The 13141-nt window shown below is 35.7% G+C and overlaps 2 protein-coding genes across 2 annotated transcripts; both read left to right on the forward strand.

Moving 5' to 3' along the window:
* Positions 1–214: 214 nt before the first annotated feature.
* LOC134852907 (N-fatty-acyl-amino acid synthase/hydrolase PM20D1-like) lies at positions 215–7402 on the forward strand. The gene is made up of 6 exons (XM_063868764.1): positions 215–839; positions 1025–1535; positions 1900–2047; positions 5299–5482; positions 5981–6142; positions 7062–7402. The coding sequence occupies exons 1-6, from the start codon at positions 354–356 to the stop codon at positions 7131–7133; spliced, it is 1563 nt and encodes a 520-aa protein (XP_063724834.1). The 5' UTR covers positions 215–353; the 3' UTR covers positions 7134–7402.
* Positions 7403–9438: 2036 nt separating this feature from the next.
* LOC134853273 (N-fatty-acyl-amino acid synthase/hydrolase PM20D1.2-like) lies at positions 9439–11566 on the forward strand. Its single transcript, XM_063869246.1, has 3 exons — positions 9439–9643; positions 10142–10303; positions 11226–11566. Exons 1-3 carry the CDS (start codon positions 9491–9493, stop codon positions 11295–11297), a joined length of 387 nt encoding a protein of 128 aa, XP_063725316.1. The 5' UTR covers positions 9439–9490; the 3' UTR covers positions 11298–11566.
* The last annotated feature ends 1575 nt before the right edge of the window (positions 11567–13141 follow it).

Consider the following 13141-nt stretch of genomic DNA (forward strand, 5'->3'; position numbering starts at 1 on the left):
TTTCTGTACTACTTGCTTAGCAACCGGCTACTGTTTTTTGTTGTTACTAACGCATAGTTACATGCTTTTTCCAATTTTTTGAGATATTCGAGATGACACAAAATTAAACATACGGAGTTAGATATGCGATCTTTATAAAGTCAATCAAGCTTTCGTCTGCCAACTCCAACATTTGTTCAAAGAGGTTTTGTCTCAATCAAAAGTTGAAGTTCGGCATGACATATTTTCATTGTTTGCAGTACGCTTGGCAACTCCGAATTACTAATCTCTGAATAATTATTCATGTTACGTGTACTCAGTTAACAATATCACCCATTCAAGTTATGGTCGAATACTTTTTCAGAACCTTTTAAATGCCTGATACTAAACTTGAAGAAAATATCATATCTGAGCAAGTGAAACGCTTGCAGAAAGTCTTAACGTTCCGAACAATTTCAAAACTAGTCAAGGAAGAGGAAGTCGAAAACGGACTGGCTTGTTTTGACGACCCAAATCCATTACACGAATTGCATAAGTATATACGAGAACAGTTCCCGGAAATATTTTCAACCCCAGAAAGAGTTAGCGTTGAGTTAATTAACGAAGGCAGTTTTCTGATTCACGTGAAAAAGAACAGCAATAAGAGTGAAAAATTGGATCGAAATGTAAATGAGCAAAACGAAACTGTTGAACAAAATGGTGAAATTGAGACTGAACAAAATGGTGAAATTGAGAGTGAACAGAAAGAGTCCGATTCGGCTAATTTGGATTCGGGCCCATTTCTGCTAATTGCTCACATGGATGTGGTTCCGACGGTTGATAAAGAGTGGAAACATCCGCCTTTTGAGGGAATAATTGAGGTTAGTAATATTTAAAACTTTAAGCTAAAAACTAAATTTGTTCTTGGTTAGAAAAGAAGTTGCTCAAATTTCGGACAACCGCTCAAAACCATTACGTCAAGATGTTTAAATACGTCCCAGTTCAAATTATAACTAATGAAAGTTAATTGTATTGAATCATTCGATTGGCCTGTGTTTAAATACAGGATGGCTATCTCTACGGGCGAGGTGCCTTAGACGATAAAGGAGCTCTAATGGCAATGCTAGAAGCTACCTCGTCGCTAATTCGAGACGAAAATTTTGTCTGCAAACGAGATTTTTACATTGCTTTAACTCATGACGAAGAAGTGAAAGGCAATTTAGGCGCCAAAAATGTGGCGCCCAAATTAGAGAAAGTTCTAGAAGGAAAGAAGCTTGATTTTATTCTTGATGAAGGATTAGTAGTTTTCGAGGATTTCAGACCGGGATTTCCTCCTATCGCGTTTGTCGCAATTTGCGAGAAAGGTCATTTAGATTTGAAGATAACTGTGAAAACCCCTGCGGGTCATTCATCTTTACCTCAGGCATCAACAGCAGTGACGAAAATGTGTGAAATAGTAACGAAGTTGAATAAGTTCAGTTTTCCGATTTATCTGAAGGGAACTCCAATGCATGGGTCGCTAAATGTGCTGTCGCCATTTTTCTCGGCAGCCCAAAGGACCTTGATAAACTCAATAGGCAGGGTTTTCCTCTTAAAACATTTAATAAGTAGAGTTTTTTAGAATAATTAAGATTCTAATGCCCGAGGCGAAAAAATAGAACAGAATAAACTAAAAAATCAGCACTTCGTTGTTTTTTTTTCAAAATCAAATGTCAAACCCAATTTGCACCCAAAAACTAACTTATGCCTGGAATGAATTTACCCAGTGCCTTAAAAAACAAGTTCTTACCCTAAAAGCTGACTAATTCATTTCATGAAATTTACTCGGTGTCAAAAAAAAACAAATATTTACCATAAAAACTGACTAACTCTCTCGGTATCAAAAAAAAAAACTGATAATTATCCTGAAAATGTCGCAAGGAGAACCCTGTCTCAGTATAGGTATGTCTGACACAATAATGAAGAAGATCATCAGTTCTGATCGGCTCTCAGCCACTCTGATGCAGACTACTAAAGTGGTGACTAAGATAGAAGGAGGAACTTCAGGCAATGTCATCCCCTCGGAGTGTTCTGCTAATGTCAATTTCAGGCTAGTGTTCTACTAGTTCGTTATTTAAATAGTTGACTATTAGATGCTCCTGGTGCAATTAGCTCAGAATGTCCCGACCACAAAATTATTTTTTCATTTATGCTCAGTATTAAAAAACGTTTTTTTTCTGCTGTCTTAGATATACCATGCTAAATGGAACTAGCAAATGGAAACAGATGCAAAACAGCTGAAATAACATAAAAACGGAAATAGTGACTCACAGCTCATCTCATCCGCCCCGCCGACCTTAGAGGTTAATTAATCTGATTAGCTAAAATTTAACATTCATTTGTAGCTTACCAACTTGAGAACACTGGGTGATTAAGATTTTTCCGCTGGGATTTTTTTCATTGTATTGAGTTATGATTCGGCTAAAAATTGTAAAACTTGAATAACTTAGAACTAAAGTTACAGAATCGAGAAGTCATATTCCCCCTTCAAAAAGGAATCAAAGGTATAAGGCATCACCCTACTGGTCCATAACAACGAATGCTGTAGAGGACTGGCATTATGGCATACAACCATGTTTCAGTGTATCGCATCCGAGTATATGGCAAGCAATTTGCAATGCACTGAAACATGATTGTATGCCATAATGCCAGTCCCAAAAATGAATGTAAAATTTTAGCTATTCAGATATTTAGTCCTTCCCAAAATTCATTTTTTTTGACGCATCGAATGGGCACCAATTTACTGAGAAGAAAAAATAACAAGCTCAAAACGAAAAAGAGCAGAAAAGAAAGTATGTCTACGAAGAAAAAAATGATTTGCATTTCTTTCTTGACTTGACGCACTGTCTTGACTCTTATTTGAGAAATGCTGTCTCTAGCAGTTTATTCCTCAAAGGATCACTCCTTTGGTGGAATGCTACGTTGGGTCTAGGGGCTGCAAACCCTTGAGCCGTTGCGTTGTTTGCCGATAATTTAATAAAAAATTTAGGAACTTTAGATGGTTCGACAAATCAGATAAATTTTACTTTGAAATGATCAGTATATGAATACAGCTTAGATAAGATCAGTTTTTCGGTCACAACCAAAATTTTTTCATGTTTCATTTAAATTTAGCCAATTAATCTAATATATGCATGAATTTTTTCCAGATCATTTTCAACTGTGGAAAAATCGGATCATTTTTGATGACTAATTTGAATCATGCCTGTCGGATTAATTTCAACTTCTTGTCAAAGACTAGACTATTGGCAAGGCCATTTCTGTTTAAATCTTAACCGCATTTAGTAGCGTGCTTGTTATTTTGTTTTGAATCGCAAAGCTTTTCACAATCAAAGATGTTTCCCGACGCTATAGTTCCGAATCCCTTTCAAGTATGACTCAGTTTGATTTTGGATCGTGTGCTTTCAGGGAAAGTCTATGCCTAATTTACGCTCATTTTTTTATTTCAATCTTCAAACCTAATTTTAATTTAAACTGAAACGAGACTTTTTATGTAATTGGATCCAAAATAAGAGCTTAGTTCGTAATTTTTACATTTTTTTAACTCTTTTATTGTGCGATCGCGTACTATTTATTCGGTTGTATTTTGATGATAAGGCAAAATGGAAGGACACTTCAACCATTATAGCTCAAAGAGTGGTATAACAATAGTTAAAGAGTAAGGCAATGTGGTTTTTTTCTAACAAAATTCCGAAATGTCTTTTGTTGCCTTTAATGAGCGTCATGTAGGTTCTCTCTTTTGTTGCCTTTAATGAGCGTCATGTTCTAAACGCGTGAATTAGGGATTATTTCTTTAGCTAATCGAAATTCAATTATTTTCGAGTGACTAAATGTGTCAAGTGAATTGAAAATTGGTCTCTCTAGCCTCAATTAGTACTCTTAATTGGAATACTTCTATGGTTGTAAAGGGTCTGAATTTGAAACTATTTATTGGCATTAAAAGATGGTTAAATTGTTTTGGTTTTTATCTTGGTACATGGCTGCAAAGTAGGGGATGTAAACATAGGATTTAAAATAACAAAGAGGAAAGAGTGGGACACCCAATGAACTGGTCTGTTTCAAAGTTCCAGACTCGTATGAAGTTTGTCTCGACACGTAGGAAAATTATTCAAACTATTCTTTATCGAATCGGAATCACAATTGAAAGGGCTAAAAACTCTTCAATCTATCACATTCAACTTAGTTTAGAGGAACCTGAAAAAGCAAGGAAGCTCAGCCAAGGTCATATTCCTTCCACCAGCGGATTTAAGGGGAGAGGGGCGGGTGGCCAGACGCCCACCACTAGGGTGTTTGACCCCCTGCCGATCTCAGGGGTTCCCTTTCTACTAATTTTGAACTATTTTTAGACTTCGGTTTTTGGCTGAAGGACCCTAACGTTTCGTTATAAACTAATATTGAGGGGAATGTTTTTTCGTCAAAGTTTTTCGAAAAGTGCCTATAAATTATTTTTGGCCTATGTTTTCAATATTTCACCTGCGGCGTGGAAAGTACGGTCAAAATAGCATGCTATTTGTAATTTGTGATACTATTATAGTGATTTGTGATAGCTCTGAAATTATTTTGAAAATCCGTCCCCCCTCGTGAAAAACCTATATCCGCCCCTGGTTCCTGCTAGCTCGAGAAAGATAAAAACAAAATGTGAAGCGCACTTTTTTCCGAAAAATGTAGAAAGGAAAATCCAGAAGAAGTTTGAACCAACTGATTTGTTATACTGTCGTTTGCATATGTTTTTATTTAATAATCGTTATTTAAGTTTTGCTTAACTATTGCGTATCTGCTAATTGTTGCGACTAGCTCATATGGTGCCTGTTTTCCAACAATCGAAACCATTATACTGTCAAGCAGAAAAGAGGTTTAAAAGCAACATGCAATAACTACCACAAGATCCGTTTCTGGCATAACATGTGTTTGTCCGGATGCAAAAATTTAAAGCTCAGTTCAGAAGTGGTATTCAAGGTATTCAATGGTATTAAAATTGTCAATGAAACAGTTGCTATGTTCAATCCTTTTCTTGGGTTTACCACTTAATGAGATTTCAAGTTTAATTTTAACCTTTTTGATTGCTTTGGTCGCCTCTGCGACAACTTGGAACAGCAGATAACTATAAACTGAAAGAAATTAACAAAATTTTGCTCGGCTATGGTCACGTTTGACAGCCACGAATGGTGTTTTGTGCATGCATGAACATTTGCCGAGATCATGTTTATGCCCCTCATGATAGTTAATTAACAGACAGTGGGGGATTACAGGGTAGAAATCCATATTAATAACTGATGATAGTCTAATTTTTCTAACATTTAGGTTGCACCCGAACGATACGTGTGACAGAGTGATGGAAACTGTGAAGAAGCTGGTAGGGTCAAATGAGGTCACAATTGAGAAGATGGACTCACGGGATCCTCCGAAGTGCAGCAGCACTGACTCAGTTGCATATGATAGAATAGTTAAAGCTGTGGGGGAAACATTTAAAGAGTGCGAGGTCAAGGTGGGTGTACTGAGATTGCGGATCCTTTCAACAGTCCGTCGTAAAAAAGGGGGAATCTTATAATAAGCTCAATGTTTCATTTGTTTTGAAGGCAGTTTATCCATATAATCGGTTCGTTTTTAATGTCTCAGAAATAGTTTTTTTTTGCGCTGATTGTATACAGTACATCGAAGGAACCACGAATGTTTGATCATATCAGAACAGTTTGCATCTTCTTTATGTTTGTTTTGCCCAAATTGATATCATCTTCACATAGAACAAGAAAATGTAACAAAACAACTAGCAGCGATCTCATTTTAAATTGTTAATTATATCTCGTTTCTAACTTAACCAATAAACACATGACTATGTACAAAAAAATTCCAAACTAGGACCTGAGTCAAAATTTCGAGCTGTTCCGTTTACTGCAGTCACGAATTTTCAATCGGTGTTTAACTCTTAACTTCAATCTTGCGTTTGATTTTGATTGATAGGTTCATCAAAAAAAAATCGTTTCAGCCTGTGGTTGCTCCGAATCTCCTGACTGGCCAAACAGACAGCAGACACTTCCAGCACTTAACTATAGATACATACAGATTCACGCCCTATTACATGAAGAGGGCAGACATACAGTCGATTCACGGACACAATGAGAGGATTGGAATAGACAATTACCACCAGGTTACCATTACTGATAGTGCAAAAGGGTTTTTCAGTATATTTTTTTTGTGTGTACTCGTCAAAACTTGTGTTATCATAAGACTTGACATTTTCCTGATGGATTTGACTAATTTCTGAGTTATATTTTTGTGTTCAGTTGGTTTGTACTGCCGAGTTTTTCTTTGGCAATTTTAGTAAGCATATTTTGCATCCGTATCTCACTATGCTATTTGAGCATGGATTCTCCTGCTTGGAATCTCGCTTTTATTAAAGGTTTTGGTTTTTTTATTTAAATCTTTTCGAGGCTTACTCGTGTGTTTTCTTGATCTTTTAGAGCTTCTGCCGTTTTTTGCTCGTGTTTGCGAAGTGCTACTTCGCCTCTGTGTGAAGCTCGCTTGATGCTCGACTTTAAGAAATAGTTGGCGAATTGAGCCACGCGTCTCAGATAATTAAATAATAGCGCAGAAGCTTCTTTGACTTCAAGTTTTGAAAAACTTCTCTTGGTTTTAAGGAAAAGACAGACTAAACAAAATATATACTCGTCGCGCTTTTCCCAACATTGATGACCTATTTCAAAAATGTCAGATTTGCAGGAAGTTAAAAAAATTTCACCGTAATTTGTTTTATGTAAACTCAGAAATTAAAAAAAGTACACAAAACAGTCTTTTTTGCTTTCTTTCCGTTCTTTAACATTTTTGCAACTCTCTGGCGACAGAGAGTTCCTTTCTAAGTTAAATTCAGGTGGGGTTTAGAGGTTTCCACGGATCTCAAGGTTCCTTTTTTTGGTTCTCACGCGGAGGGTATGGGGTGAGTGTTATTTCAGAATTGAGCTAACAGAAAGGGCTTCAGTACAAAAATGAGGTTACGATGAACTTTTTTTGCGCGCTGTGCGTACACTTTATCAGATCAAACTAAGTCATGTTTCATTTAATTGTTTCAGGTTATTGAATTCTTCACTCGGTTCATCAGAGAGACTGCTTTCGAGACGAGGAAAGAAGTTTCTAACCAATGAAATGAAAATTCAACTTCATTTGAGCTTGACTGAGTATTATGATGAATGCTCTTTTCCTACATAGTATTCCGTCTGACTGGATCCAACTCAATAATATCTATATACATAATTGCTAAATTTGATCGAATATTGTTTTATGTATTTCAAAAAGCGTTTTGATCAACTGAAGTTTTAAGTTTCGAAGCTCTGGGTTGGTAAAACCTTACTGCTTCCATGAAATCTAAATGGTGCTTAATTAGCTGGTTTATGATTATAATTTCTAGTTTTGTACGGACTAAATTCTTGAAATATTTAATTGATTTTTCATTGTTTTTTTTTGCTTTAGGTTACTGCTTGCTCACTGAAGAAACTGGAAAAGTACGCACGGTTATTTTTTCTCATTTTCCGGTTATCAAGCGAGACGTCCGGTATAATTAATTGAGTTCAACGTCAAACGAAAACATTTTAATTCCCGAATTTTTTTTCCAGAAGAGTTTTTTCCGGAACTGTTGCCGGCGTCGAGTAACTACGGTATGAACGTTGGATTTAGACTGAATTTTGGAGTCAGCTCCAGTTCGCTCGGACTTAAATAAATACCTCATTTTTGGTACCGGAATTGACCGGGTATAAGCACTGCTAGCGTGATAGCCCCAAAACTGTTTAGGTTACATTAGGAAATCTTTTCTACCCAGAAATGAGCTGATGTCATAATGAAATACTTAAACTACATCGATAACAAGATTCATACGGAATTAACACGATAAAATTTAAAAACCCAATTTCATAAGATGAAGTAAAAGATTATTCTGTTCAAACCTACGAATTGGAAACAGAATTTAAGAATGTTTACACACCACAGAAAACATCACCAGGATTTGTCTGGGAAATTATGAAACTCTAGAAGCTCGTAATTTTCGAGATATTGCAATTTAAAAAAAATACTGCTTCTCAAATTTGTTTTCCTAACGTGAAAACGCAAGTCAGTTACATGGCCGATTGCTCTATTAAGTTGTCCTTTCTAAGCCGCAGAGTTTTGTGCTATAGGATCTATGTAAAGTTGCTGCAAAAATTGTTTTTTCATTTGTTTTTTTTCTCAGCTTTAGCAAACGTTTCACTAAACTGGTAGTAACGCATTGGGACCTCTCTTATTTCGCTTTCTTTCCGCTGATCACAGAATTCTGGTTTGAGACAACTGAAGTTTCTTAATTTTTTTTTCTCAAATATTCATTTTATAGGGGCAGACACTTGGTGGATCCGAAGATCCTGTTGTCTGGTTATTTTATATCTATTTTTGTGACAAATTTTTAATTTGAGAAACATGTTCTTTCTTTTATAGTATACGTCTAATTCCAAAGTAAAGTAGTTAATGTACGACGAGCGCATGGTTTCTTCGAAGTGTTTTACCAAATTTATTTTCTTGTTCAACGTTATAAACTAATATTGAGGGGAATGTTTTTTCGTCAAAGTTTTTCGAAAAGTGCCTATAACTTATTTTTGGCCTATGTTTTCAATATTTCACCTGCGGCGTGGAAAGTACGGTCAAAATAGCATGCTATTTGTAATTTGTGATACTATTATAGTGATTTGTGATAGCTCTGAAATTATTTTGAAAATCCGTCCCCCCTCGTGAAAAACCTATATCCGCCCCTGGTTCCTGCTAGCTCGAGAAAGATAAAAACAAAATGTGAAGCGCACTTTTTTCCGAAAAATGTAGAAAGGAAAATCCAGAAGAAGTTTGAACCAACTGATTTGTTATACTGTCGTTTGCATATGTTTTTATTTAATAATCGTTATTTAAGTTTTGCTTAACTATTGCGTATCTGCTAATTGTTGCGACTAGCTCATATGGTGCCTGTTTTCCAACAATCGAAACCATTATACTGTCAAGCAGAAAAGAGGTTTAAAAGCAACATGCAATAACTACCACAAGATCCGTTTCTGGCATAACATGTGTTTGTCCGGATGCAAAAATTTAAAGCTCAGTTCAGAAGTGGTATTCAAGGTATTCAATGGTATTAAAATTGTCAATGAAACAGTTGCTATGTTCAATCCTTTTCTTGGGTTTACCACTTAATGAGATTTCAAGTTTAATTTTAACCTTTTTGATTGCTTTGGTCGCCTCTGCGACAACTTGGAACAGCAGATAACTATAAACTGAAAGAAATTAACAAAATTTTGCTCGGCTATGGTCACGTTTGACAGCCACGAATGGTGTTTTGTGCATGCATGAACATTTGCCGAGATCATGTTTATGCCCCTCATGATAGTTAATTAACAGACAGTGGGGGATTACAGGGTAGAAATCCATATTAATAACTGATGATAGTCTAATTTTTCTAACATTTAGGTTGCACCCGAACGATACGTGTGACAGAGTGATGGAAACTGTGAAGAAGCTGGTAGGGTCAAATGAGGTCACAATTGAGAAGATGGACTCACGGGATCCTCCGAAGTGCAGCAGCACTGACTCAGTTGCATATGATAGAATAGTTAAAGCTGTGGGGGAAACATTTAAAGAGTGCGAGGTCAAGGTGGGTGTACTGAGATTGCGGATCCTTTCAACAGTCCGTCGTAAAAAAGGGGGAATCTTATAATAAGCTCAATGTTTCATTTGTTTTGAAGGCAGTTTATCCATATAATCGGTTCGTTTTTAATGTCTCAGAAATAGTTTTTTTTGCGCTGATTGTATACAGTACATCGAAGGAACCACGAATGTTTGATCATATCAGAACAGTTTGCATCTTCTTTATGTTTGTTTTGCCCAAATTGATATCATCTTCACATGGAACAAGAAAATGTAACAAAACAACTAGCAGCGATCTCATTTTAAATTGTTAATTATATCTCGTTTCTAACTTAACCAATAAACACATGACTATGTACAAAAAAATTCCAAACTAGGACCTGAGTCAAAATTTCGAGCTGTTCCGTTTACTGCAGTCACGAATTTTCAATCGGTGTTTAACTCTTAACTTCAATCTTGCGTTTGATTTTGATTGATAGGTTCATCAAAAAAAAAATCGTTTCAGCCTGTGGTTGCTCCGAATCTCCTGACTGGCCAAACAGACAGCAGACACTTCCAGCACTTAACTATAGATACATACAGATTCACGCCCTATTACATGAAGAGGGCAGACATACAGTCGATTCACGGACACAATGAGAGGATTGGAATAGACAATTACCACCAGGTTACCATTACTGATAGTGCAAAAGGGTTTTTCAGTATATTTTTTTTGTGTTTACTCGTCAAAACTTGTGTTATCATAAGACTTGACATTTTCCTGATGGATTTGACTAATTTCTGAGTTATATTTTTGTGTTCAGTTGGTTTGTACTGCCGAGTTTTTCTTTGGCAATTTTAGTAAGCATATTTTGCATCCGTATCTCACTATGCTATTTGAGCATGGATTCTCCTGCTTGGAATCTCGCTTTTATTAAAGGTTTTGGTTTTTTTATTTAAATCTTTTCGAGGCTTACTCGTGTGTTTTCTTGATCTTTTAGAGCTTCTGCCGTTTTTTGCTCGTGTTTGCGAAGTGCTACTTCGCCTCTGTGTGAAGCTCGCTTGATGCTCGACTTTAAGAAATAGTTGGCGAATTGAGCCACGCGTCTCAGATAATTAAATAATAGCGCAGAAGCTTCTTTGACTTCAAGTTTTGAAAAACTTCTCTTGGTTTTAAGGAAAAGACAGACTAAACAAAATATATACTCGTCGCGCTTTTCCCAACATTGATGACCTATTTCAAAAATGTCAGATTTGCAGGAAGTTAAAAAAATTTCACCGTAATTTGTTTTGTTATGTAAACTCAGAAATTAAAAAAAGTACACAAAACAGTCTTTTTTGCTTTCTTTCCGTTCTTTAACATTTTTGCAACTCTCTGGCGACAGAGAGTTCCTTTCTAAGTTAAATTCAGGTGGGGTTTAGAGGTTTCCACGGATCTCAAGGTTCCTTTTTTTGGTTCTCACGCGGAGGGTATGGGGTGAGTGTTATTTCAGAATTGAGCTAACAGAAAAGGCTTCAGTACAAAAATGAGGTTACGATGAACTTTTTTTGCGCGCTGTGCGTACACTTTATCAGATCAAACTAAGTCATGTTTCATTTAATTGTTTCAGGTTATTGAATTCTTCACTCGGTTCATCAGAGAGACTGCTTTCGAGACGAGGAAAGAAGTTTCTAACCAATGAAATGAAAATTCAACTTCATTTGAGCTTGACTGAGTATTATGATGAATGCTCTTTTCCTACATAGTATTCCGTCTGACTGGATCCAACTCAATAATATCTATATACATAATTGCTAAATTTGATCGAATATTGTTTTATGTATTTCAAAAAGCGTTTTGATCAACTGAAGTTTTAAGTTTCGAAGCTCTGGGTTGGTAAAACCTTACTGCTTCCATGAAATCTAAATGGTGCTTAATTAGCTGGTTTATGATTATAATTTCTAGTTTTGTACGGACTAAATTCTTGAAATATTTAATTGATTTTTCATTGTTTTTTTTTGCTTTAGGTTACTGCTTGCTCACTGAAGAAACTGGAAAAGAACGCACGGTTATTTTTTCTCATTTTCCGGTTATCAAGCGAGACGTCCGGTATAATTAATTGAGTTCAACGTCAAACGAAAACATTTTAATTCCCGAATTTTTTTTCCAGAAGAGTTTTTTCCGGAACTGTTGCCGGCGTCGAGTAACTACGGTATGAACGTTGGATTAAGACTGAATTTTGGAGTCAGCTCCAGTTCGCTCGGACTTAAATAAATACCTCATTTTTGGTACCGGAATTGACCGGGTATAAGCACTGCTAGCGTGATAGCCCCAAAACTGTTTAGGTTACATTAGGAAATCTTTTCTACCCAGAAATGAGCTGATGTCATAATGAAATACTTAAACTACATCGATAACAAGATTCATACGGAATTAACACGATAAAATTTAAAAACCCAATTTCATAAGATGAAGTAAAAGATTATTCTGTTCAAACCTACGAATTGGAAACAGAATTTAAGAATGTTTACACACCACAGAAAACATCACCAGGATTTGTCTGGGAAATTATGAAACTCTAGAAGCTCGTAATTTTCGAGATATTGCAATTTAAAAAAAATACTGCTTCTCAAATTTGTTTTCCTAACGTGAAAACGCAAGTCAGTTACATGGCCGATTGCTCTATTAAGTTGTCCTTTCTAAGCCGCAGAGTTTTGTGCTATAGGATCTATGTAAAGTTGCTGCAAAAATTGTTTTTTCATTTGTTTTTTTTTCTCAGCTTTAGCAAACGTTTCACTAAACTGGTAGTAACGCATTGGGACCTCTCTTATTTCGCTTTCTTTCCGCTGATCACAGAATTCTGGTTTGAGACAACTGAAGTTTCTTAATTTTTTTTTCTCAAATATTCATTTTATAGGGGCAGACACTTGGTGGATCCGAAGATCCTGTTGTCTGGTTATTTTATATCTATTTTTGTGACAAATTTTTAATTTGAGAAACAAGTTCTTTCTTTTATAGTATACGTCTAATTCCAAAGTAAAGTAGTTAATGTACGACGAGCGCAGGGTTTCTTCGAAGTGTTTTACCAAATTTATTTTCTTGTTCAAAATTGATTTTCTGAATTCGTCATGAACACTTCATCTTGTCATGCCAATAAGTATCAATGAACGAAAAAAAAACAATTGTTTGCGTTGTGCTGTTTTTTAGCTTTTTAATAGGAGAAAACGAAAGCAAAAAGGAATACATGAATATCCAGTTACTGTGCTACTAGTACTGAAGTTTCAGAGCACTTAAAAAATATATGTTCAAAAATTGCTCAATTTCTGTAAATTTTGAAAATTAGTGTGGGTAAGAACAAGACCAAATTTATTCTAGAAATTCTTACGTGCTTCAGTAAACTACAATTAATGTGGCAGCTCATAACAAACTTGAACAGCAAAGTTTTTCCGAAAAAATGAAAAAAATTTGTTTTACAAATTTGCATTTTTGAAAGCAATTTAAATAATTGAAAAAATTCGTGCTCAGAGAAAGCTACGTAAAACTTCA

Source organism: Symsagittifera roscoffensis, chromosome 8, assembly GCF_963678635.1.
Source record: "Symsagittifera roscoffensis chromosome 8, txSymRosc1.1, whole genome shotgun sequence".
In the NCBI taxonomy this organism is placed as follows: Eukaryota; Metazoa; Xenacoelomorpha; order Acoela; family Convolutidae; genus Symsagittifera; species Symsagittifera roscoffensis.